The sequence below is a fragment of the Mustela nivalis genome, assembly GCF_964662115.1.
Source record: "Mustela nivalis genome assembly, chromosome: 18".
NCBI lineage: Eukaryota > Metazoa > Chordata > Mammalia > Carnivora > Mustelidae > Mustela > Mustela nivalis.
Genome location: NC_139037.1, coordinates 56,491,145 through 56,500,639, shown reverse-complemented (window position 1 = coordinate 56,500,639; position 9,495 = coordinate 56,491,145). Strand labels below are relative to the sequence as shown.

The window sequence follows — 9,495 nt, the reverse complement described above, 5'->3', positions numbered from 1 at the left end:
GTCATTCATTCATTCCCCAAACATGGAGCTTCCAGGATGTTCTTTATCCAGTGGGGATAAAGTGAGGATAAAGCACCAGAGAAACCTACCCCCTGCCTTCAGAGGCCCTGGCTGACTCCACTAGTGGGGCGTGGGACTCTTGGCCTCAGGCTTGCGAGTTCGAAACCCACGTGGGGTGTGGAGATGACTTGAACTCTTAAACAAGACAAAACGAAGCTCTGCTCTTCTAGGGCTTTGCTTTTATGGGGAGTTGTATAGGGATGCATGGAGGCCGGGTGTATACAGTGGTGCCCGTGCTCCTCAGCCTCCCGTTGGATACAGCTGGAGAGCCTGATGGGCTCTGTGGGTGGACTGCCTCTCCCACCTCCACCTCGTCCCAGAGAGGGGTCACGGAGGCTTGGACCAGACCACGCCGTGGGGAAAGAAAGCAGAAAGAGTATCCACTGTTCCAATCTGATTTTATTGAAAAGGAAACATACAAAAATCATGTACAAAAAAAATTAACCAAACATGTACAGAAAATTCATTCCGGTATCTACAGCAGCGCATATACAGTATTTTACAGGCTGGGCCATCCCTCCCCGCTCCCAGACTCCTCCCTCTTCTGCGATTTCCCCCCCTCCCTGACTCCCCATCTTCCCCCCAGCGCTTTGCCCTGGGGACTAAGGCTGGGGCGGTTTCCGCCAAAATATCCCACCCCCCAAATGAATGCCAGTGGTCACACGTGCTCTCTCTAAACCTATGCAATGGGATTGATGGGGGCGGGGGGTGGTCACGGGCAGAGCACAGGATTCACAGTCTGGGCCCCTCCTGGCCACCCCCAGATGAAGGTGAGGCAGGCATACCCACCACCCGCCGGCTGGCTCAGGGAAGATGGCTGGGCGCTGGGCTGGGGCAGCCATCAGAACCACCCCATTCTCTGGCTCCAGGAGGCTAGTGGTCACGTTTGGCTCATTTGCTCTTCACGGGCCCCCTCCCCAGGAGGAGGGGGGGAAGCACCAGGGGCCTGAGGCTAGGCCCAAAGTGAAGGAGCACTAGGAGGGAGGTTCCCCCCGCCCCCAGTGTCACCCCTGCAGCTGGAACGGGCAGCCAGCACCAGCAGCCTTTCCTGAGATGGTGGTGGGCGGCAGAGACGGGTGGCTCCGTCCCCACCCTCTCCGTCACCGCTGCCTTCAGACGCTGAGTCCGTCAGCCCTCTCTCCCCTGGCTTCCCAGCCAGGGACCCAGGAGTCCACATCTCCATCAGTGTCCCCAGGCTAGGCCGGGACTGGGGCTGGAGTGGCGGCCCTGGCCCGCCCCTGGGACGGGCAGGGCTGGTAGTCCAGTATGCTACATGGTGCAGAAAAAGTCCCCCGCGCTGGCCAGAGCATCAGGAGGTGGGAGGGTCCTGCCCCCCAAGTCCCTGACGTCCACCGGGCGGGTGCAGGCACCTAATTGGGCTCCATCTCTGGGGCTCCACGGCCCCTGGGTAAGGGCAGGAGTCCCATGATGAGATTGTACAGGACCCTCCAGGGGGAGGGGCGGTGTCGCTGCTGCTCTTCTTGTCTCTAGGGAGAGGGAAAAGAGGAAGTTAGAGTGGGCTTCCGACAGGGGGACAGGGGCGTGTGGGTGATTAGGCCCAAGGGCCAGGATGAGGGAGGCAGGTTCCTAAGGGTAAGCTACCAGCCCTCAGCGGTGGGCACTACCATTGCTGACTGCGTCCATATCCCCGCTCCTCCCCCCACCAAGGTCCAAGTCAGTCACCTCAAGGGAGGACAGCGTCCTCATCTAGAACAGAATAGGATGGACGGCAAGGTTGCAGACCCAGTGTCCTCAGCACAGTGCCTGAGCCCAGCAAGTGCTCCCCTAGTCTCCGGACCAAAATCAGCCAGGACTGGGGGGTGGCAGGATTGGGGGGCGGCTGGATAGCAGACTGTCCTGCCTTCCCCTCAAAGGCTGGGAAGTGACAGAGAAGGGAGCAGGGAGCCTATAGTCTCAGTGATTCTAGAACGATCGTGGAAGGACAAGTCCTGGGAAGAACAGTTCACCTTCTGTGCTGAGGCTGCACGGAAATCTGTGCAGGCAAAGCTAACCCGTGCCCTCTTTCCAGCAACAGGATGAAAGTTTGCGGTGGCTTCTAGGACCCTCTCAGTTCCACATTGCTAGGCAAGTGAGAACGAAGGAAGCCACATGGAAGAAAAGACTCCCCCTACCCCCAGTACAAAGGAAAGGTAAGCTGTAGCTCTCTCCCATTCCCTATCCTGAGTGCAGGGCCAGGCCCACGCTAACAGGCAGAGCCCCCCTGGTCTCATCCCCTTGAAAGGATGGAAAGCTCCTCCGACTGATGAGAACAAAGTCAGATAAACCATCCTTATGACCCTAGTGGGTTCCAGGCTGTGGGATGCCCTGTACCAATCCCCACCCTCTCCTTACTCCCCACCAACTCTCGAAGCTGGGAGGTAGCAAAGGGCGCATGTCAGAATGGCATCCACGGGAAAGCCCGCCAATGTTTCACTGCTTTGGGGTGCTGCCCGGCACAGTCATCTCTGGGAGCAATCTAGCAATCACCAGGTAAAGCCAAGCAGCCACGTCTGTACTGTGGGGTACACACAAGTGCACCAAAAATGTGTATCCTCAGGAAGAAACCAAAACCAAAACGAACAAACAAAAAACAAGCTGATGAAATTTGAAGCATTCTTTTTTTTAAAATCCTAAATACCCATCAATGAGAAAATGAACAAGGATACTGTATGTTGATCCAAAAGAACGCTACAGAAACAGCGAAAACGCTTTGCCCACACGGATCAATCTCAAAGCCTAATACAGGAGGGGAAAAGTTTGGAGAGAAACACACCACATCTCGTATATGTAGCCCAAAAACATCCCGCCAACCTAAGCATTGTTTGTGGCCTGTTCACTAGCCTGTAGAGGGATCAACACCTGCGGAGTCATGGGACACGCCAACTTAAGAGGTTTCCTTTGGAAAGGAGAAGAGGGTTGCGGGGGGAGCGAGGGGCTTGACAACATCCGGGTTTTGTTTTTCTTTCAATAAGCAAGCAGCGCGGGTGTAATATTCAGATTAGACAGAGCTGGGTGTTCGGCGCCCTGATATTTGTTATTCTCTATTCTACGCCATAAGCTCCCAAGATTTTGTCTTAATCAGAGGCCGAGCCGCGGGCTTGGGGGCGGGGCTTCCCGCGGGGGCGGGGCTCACGGCCCGCTCCTCCCGGGCCGCCCGGGAAGCTGTGTGGCGCGCTGCAGGCCGCGCGCGCCGGCGGGTGGGAGGGGCGGGCGCGGCCGCGCCGCCGCTGCTGACTCACCGGCTATAAATAGCCCGGGATATATGAGCCGCTCCGCCGAGCGCCGCCCTCAGTCCCCGCGGCCGCGGGCCGCGGGCGCGCCGCGGCGCTCGAGGCGGTCCCGGTCCTGACTCGGCTTGTGCCAGCCGCCACGGCGCGGTCCCTTCGGCAGGTCCGCGGGCCCGCCGCCCCTCCCACCTGCCTGTCCCCAACGCGACCCCGCCGCGCCGGGCAGCAGCTGCCGCACATCTGGCGGGGCCCGCCCGCAGCCCCCTCCGGGGCGGGAAGTCCCACCTGCCGTCTACCCCGCCCCCAGCACTCACCCGCCGCTCGTACAGCGCGTTGAGGTCGTCCGCCATCCTCCGCAGCTGGGCCCCGATCTCCCGGGCCCACTGCTCCTCCTCCCCCCGGACTCCCGGGGCTGCCTGGGTGGGGCCGCCCGCCAGGGCCCCCGGGGCACTGGGCACCGGCGATTCCAGGTGCGGCTCCGCCGGCGAGAGTGAGGGCTGAGGACCTGGGAAAAGCCGGGAAGGGGGGGCCGTGGTCAGCACCCACCACCCCTGTCGGGCCTGAGGCGGCCCCGGGACCAATTAGCCAGGGCCCGCTTCTCCATTTTCCAGCCTCCCAATTTCCTTTCTGCTCCCCGCCTCATTTCTAGCGATTCTGTTTTTCCCTTCCAAAAGCCAGGTTTCTCGGCTTCCGCTCCCCAGGCGCCAGAAAGCAAGAGGATGTCCTGGGGAGGCCTCTCTCGGGGTTACCTGGCTAGCCAGCTTACCCCTCTCCCCCACTGCCCGTGTTAGTCTGGAAATCTCCCTCTTATCCGACCCAACTATTACAAAACGGGACCAAATTTTGCCTGTTCCACTTAACAGATGGGGAAACTGAGGCCCATCCTAAGAAGTGGCCCAAGGTCACATAGGGATACGGCGACTGACTACACGCAGTCACAAGCCTCAGGTCTCCTGCCCTCTGGTGTCCAACCACAGCGAAGCCACACCCCCGGATGTGGCAGGGGCACGGAGACCAGAAGGCCAGACTGGCTGCCTCCGAGCGAGCCCGGGCCTGGGGGGGCTGGGATTCGGGATATGCCTTCCTGCCCCACCCCTTCTGGGCCGCCCCGCAGTTATCTGCCTCTCTCCAGAGCCACACCAGGTCCTGGCGAGGGGGATCCTCAGGCCTAAAACGGGGGCCTCAGTTTCCACAGCTGTGTCTGTGGTGTTGAAATCGGGTCCCCTCTTGCCTCTGCTGCTGGGGAGCCCAACCGGGGAAGTTTTCTCTCCCCTGATCTCCCCGGGCTCCAGGTTCAGGGTGAGGGGTTGGGGTGGAGAGGGAAAGCGGAACGATCTTCCCTGCCACCGAGCATAGGCTGGGATGGGGCTGGCAGGGCACCACAGGGTTAACAGCCCATCCGGCAGGGGACCTTTAACCCTTCCCTCCCCAAGACTCACTTTCCCACTCTGGCCTCCCCCACCCCCACTTTCCCCACACAATGGCCCCTCCCCCTCTCCTTCCTCCTCCCAGACTGCAGAGAGGGCGGCCCTGGCGAGAGATGCAGATAAAGGCAAAAGGCCACCCCCCAAGTCCCGAAGTGACAGTCCTCTCGCTCTGCCCACACTCCCTCCAACTATCGTCCTCTGGGAGGTTAAGGAGACCCAGACTCGGGGAGGTGGGGGCTGGGAAACAGCTGCTGCCCCGGCCCGGAAAAGGCCGTGGGCTGCAACTCGGGGACTGCAGTCAGATTCCAGGAGGGACTTCCCACCCCGCCTCCCCCCACCCCCAGCCTCCCACTCAGTCTTCCTGCTTCTTGCAACACAAAGACCACACTGGCCACACCCTCCCTGTGGCCCGGCCGGCTCGCCACCTCCTCCCCCCGCTCGCTCCCACTTCTCCAGTTCCTCAATGTCTCTTTCCTGGCTCCCCGCATCCCAGGGCGCCCGTGTGGGGCGGCACTCACCGTCGGGGCGCGGGCCTCGGGGCCGGCTGCGGGGACCCCCAGGCCAGCGGGGGCCCCCCAGGGCGGCGGTGACGGCGGGAGGGGCGGTAGGGGCGCAGAGGTAGGCGGCGGGCAGCAGGGCGGGGGCGGCGGGGGCGGCAGGCAGGCCGGGCTCGCAGAGGCCACAGGACACGGCCGAGGGCACCAGGCGGCTGAGGGGAAAGGGGCGCGGGCCGTCGCGGGACAGGCCCTCTACGGGCTCCGGGGAGCTGCCCTCCTGGCGTGCTCGGGCCATGGCGCTCCCTGGGGCCTGCAGGATAGGGGGAGAGGGGTGCGGTCAGGCAGGCAGTGCAGGGGGCACACAGGACACCCCCACTCACTCCTGCACACAGCCACCAGCACCTTTGGGGGGCAGGGGTCCAGGGAAGGTCTCCCAACACACAGGGCCCAGACGGGCAGCTGCAGGCAGCTGCGATGGTCCCACAGAACAGATGGCCACCGAGGGTCTGTTGCAGGGCCCCCCAGGTGGGGACCGCCTCCCATGCACGTGGTGATGGGAGCCCACGACGGTCAAGGAGGCACAGGACAGCTCTCACAGCAAGTCCAAGGGCTCACACAGGACTCAGATGGAAGAGTCTGTCAGGAGTATGTGTGTGTGTGTGTGTGTGTGTGTGTGTGTGCAGGAGGGGAGACAGCCTCAGAACACAAACTCACCCAGCCTGGGAGTCACCCAGAGCATGGGCTGGTGGGGCTGACTTCCGGAACACGGCGATGGCCATGCACAGGGACTCATGCAGGACCTCAATGGCAAATACTACTTCCGGGAGGGGTGAGGGAGGTGGTGAAGGGTACATGCCACACAGGTAAGGGCTTCCTTGGGACTGGCCAGCCTGACCTCCCACCTCATCTCCCATTGGCACAGAAATGGTTCTGATCTCTGAGATTGCTACTCAGTACAGGACACACATATGCACACACACACACACCCTGACCAAAACGTGGACATACACATACACACAGACCATCAGAATGCAGACGGGCTGCCACAATCCCAGCCCCTCCATCCCTGTGCACACACATACACAAACTGTCAGAACCCACTGACCCACTGTTGATATGCGCGTGGACACACACGCACAATGCAGCCATCGCAAACACCACACGGGCACTGTCCCCCTTCTCAGACACATGCCCCTCCCCCCACACACATACACACACCCACGAGGTCAGACCTGCACACCTCAGGGCTTACACAAATACCAACACCCCACGGACATCCGTGGACATACACAGAGACCAACACACCCGAAATATGACCCCTCCATCACCAACTCTCAGATCCCGGGACGCATGGAAATGAGGCACATACACACTCCTGTCATCAGACCCAGACGCGTCAGCACACACGCCGAAGAGCAGACCTCAGCTAACCCTCCACCACCAACCTCAAAACACCATCCCCAACTGTCAGCCTCGGACACACATGCACACACGCACACACCCCAGCCAACTCTAATCCCACACAACTGTGGCAGCGCACACACCTCAGGCACCCACAGAAAACACTGGTCTCACGTGACCGACATAAACACTCCACACACGCAGCCCACATGACACACATGAGCCAGCCGATCACAGAGACAAGCCCCTCAGACCCAACACACACACACACACACACACACACACACACACAAGACACACACAGGCTCAGACACAGCCCTGGACTGCCAGTAACACCCACTGACAGCACCACATAGACCCCACCGAGTCCTCAATTCCCAGACTCAGATGCCAGACACACAAGCCAAACACAGCCTGAGACACCCCCCCCCACACACACACGCACGCGTGCTCACGCACCTGGACAGAAAACAGCCACTGCGCTCAGCAGGCATACCATCGCAAATGCTTAGCTGAGACACATGCCCTAGAGATCGACACAGACAGTACACACAGTCAAGACACACAAGCACACAGAAACAGCACATCGGGCAAGACACGCGCACACAAACCCTCACACCCAGCTCACTCAAGCAACACACAAACATCCCAGCCACATACTGTAGCTCACGCAGGCAACACAGACCCAGGGAATCAACCCCAAACAGCACCCACTGACAACTCTCACAGAGCACACAACACACACACACATACACACGCAGGTACACCACGCATAAACAGCACCCAGCCCTCGGGCACGGCATACACAGACCATCACACAAACACACATGGGGAGACTCAAGCACACACCCCGACCGGCCACAGCCCCAACATTCCCCCTGACACCTCCACCCCCTGCGGACCCCAGTACTAACTCGGAGCCAGACACATGCACACACCCAGGCGAGACACCTGCAGATCCACAACCCCGCACACGCGCGCTCCCACGGCGGGCCCAGACGCCCCCCTCTGCTGTCACAGCACACCCCCCCCACCCCGCCGCCGCCACGTGCGCCCGCCCCGCCCGCCAGGCGAGCGAGGGGCCAATAACCGGCTGTTGCTGGGGCGCAGCCCCCGCCCGCAGGAGCCGCAGACTTCACGGCCCGGGAGCCGCCCCCCCCCACGTCGCCGCCCCCAGCGGGCGCGCGCCTGGGGTGTGGCCGCCTCTACCAGCCGCCCGCCCCCCCCCCCGCGCGCCCCTCCCGGACTGCGGGGGCCGGGGCAGTCGGGGTCGACTCACTTCCCCGGGCACGCACTGGCCGCCAGGGGGCGCTGCCGAGCCCGCGCCCCATTGTTTGTAAACAAACCCGCCGGACCGCTGAGGCACCTGCGCTCCCGGACCCTTAGTGCCTCCCGCCCAGCGACCCCAACCCGGGGTCGTTCGTGGGATGGAGGGTGGGGAGAGAGGGAGGCACGGGGTGGGGATGCAGCGCGCTCCCACTGCTCTCCCAGCGCACTCCTGCCACCTCCTCCAGGGAGCCCACCCGGCCTGGCCAGTCGCGGCCCGCGGGGACTCGGGGTGCGCACACTCACCCCGGGGGCATGAACACGCCGGAGGGGGCGGTGATGGGGGGCGGGCGGCTTCCTTCGAGAGGGCGCGCCCGCCTAGCGCCGCTCGCTGCGGCGGCTGCTGCTGCTGCGGCGGCTGCTACTGCTGCTCTAACTGCAGTGGCGGCTGCTGTGGCTGTGGCTGCTGCTGCTCCCGCTCGGGCTGTAGGCGCGTCCGCGTCGTGGCCCCCGCTGCCGAGTCTGCTGCTGCCGCCGTCAGTGCCGCCGCCGCCGCCGCCAGGCGCCCGCTCGCATGTGGCTCGCGCCGCGTCTCAGGCCGCCCGGCGGATCCCCTGCCCGCTCGGCGGCCGCCCCGCCCCGCCCCGCCCCCGCCCGGCGGGTCCCACGCCCCGCCCCCTCGTGACGCCACGGCCCCGCCCGCCCACCCGCCCGCGGCGGACAAGTCGGGACTTGCAGGCGCGCGCCGCGCCCCCCTACCTCCGCGCGGGGGTTTCCCTGCAGCCGGGGGCGGGGCGGGGCCTGGCCCGCGGCGAGGAGGACCGAGGCGTGCCGACCCGGGCCGCTTGGCCGGCGGGACAGCCGGACACACGCACTGACACACTGACACACTGACTAGGACCCGCAGACACACGCGCCTAGAGACGCGTACGCCAACTGACCGGCTGGCGCTCCAGGGTACACAAAGTCACGTGCTGACAGGGCCACGGCGACAAGCCACTCTCAGGCGCACGGCCACACTCGCACAAATGCACCCCCTGGACCGGGCAGCGGATATGCCGGCTCCCACGCTGACTGGGGCGCACAGTCTTGCACCCAGACACAACCAAAGAGACCGGCTAGCTGACAGGGTCCCCGGGACACGCGGACGGACACAAGGAAGGGGCTGTGTTGCACAAACGCGCACACTGATAAGCACAGGGCACCCACAAACTGTGTTCACCAACATTGCCACGGAACGGGCACCCCAGCAAGCACACGCAGTCACGGTCTGAGGCTGAGCGCTTCTCAGGAAACACACGCTTCATGATAGGTGCAGGTGGACACGCGCGCGCACACACACGCACACACCTGTCACAGGGACACCTGAACACAGAGCTTGATCTAGGTAAAGCTCCTACAGGGACACACACAAACGCACCCACACCAGTTCACAACTGGCTCATTACAGCTGTCAGTAACTGACCTTTGGGATACAGATCAAGTCAGACACAAACAAAAACGGACCCCCCAGAACAGTCCCGAAGCACACCTGTCACAGGTTCCTGGTAACTGGCCCACTGCCGGGGACACTCTCTGGAGCAGGCACACCTGGCCACACTTGCCACAAATCTGGCT

At 62.8% G+C, this 9,495-nt stretch overlaps 1 protein-coding gene across 5 annotated transcripts; it reads right to left on the bottom strand.

Moving 5' to 3' along the window:
* Positions 1–441: 441 nt before the first annotated feature.
* Positions 442–9,495, bottom strand: BBC3 (BCL2 binding component 3). Of its 5 annotated transcripts, none has more exons than XM_082710604.1 (4): positions 9,410–9,495; positions 5,233–5,521; positions 3,602–3,792; positions 442–1,547 (listed from the first exon to the last, which is right to left on the bottom strand). In XM_082710604.1, the coding sequence occupies exons 2-4, from the start codon at positions 5,504–5,506 to the stop codon at positions 1,431–1,433; spliced, it is 582 nt and encodes a 193-aa protein (XP_082566730.1). In that variant the 5' UTR covers positions 5,507–5,521; positions 9,410–9,495; the 3' UTR covers positions 442–1,430. The 5 variants fall into 5 exon arrangements, with proteins under 5 accessions (XP_082566730.1, XP_082566729.1, XP_082566733.1 ...); XM_082710603.1 differs by lacking the exon at positions 9,410–9,495 and adding an exon at positions 8,185–8,499; XM_082710607.1 differs by lacking the exon at positions 9,410–9,495 and adding an exon at positions 7,551–7,575.

Coding starts and splice junctions, on each gene's coding strand:
- BBC3 (XM_082710604.1), bottom strand. CDS start 5,506: ATGGCCCGAGCACGCCAGGAGGGCAGCTCCCCGGAGCCCGTAGAGGGC. Junction 3,793..5,232: donor CCGAGGCCCGCGCCCCGACG/GTGAGTGCCGCC, acceptor GGCTTTTCCCAG/GTCCTCAGCCCTCACTCTCG. Junction 1,548..3,601: donor ACGCGCTGTACGAGCGGCGG/GTGAGTGCTGGG, acceptor CCCTCTCCCTAG/AGACAAGAAGAGCAGCAGCG.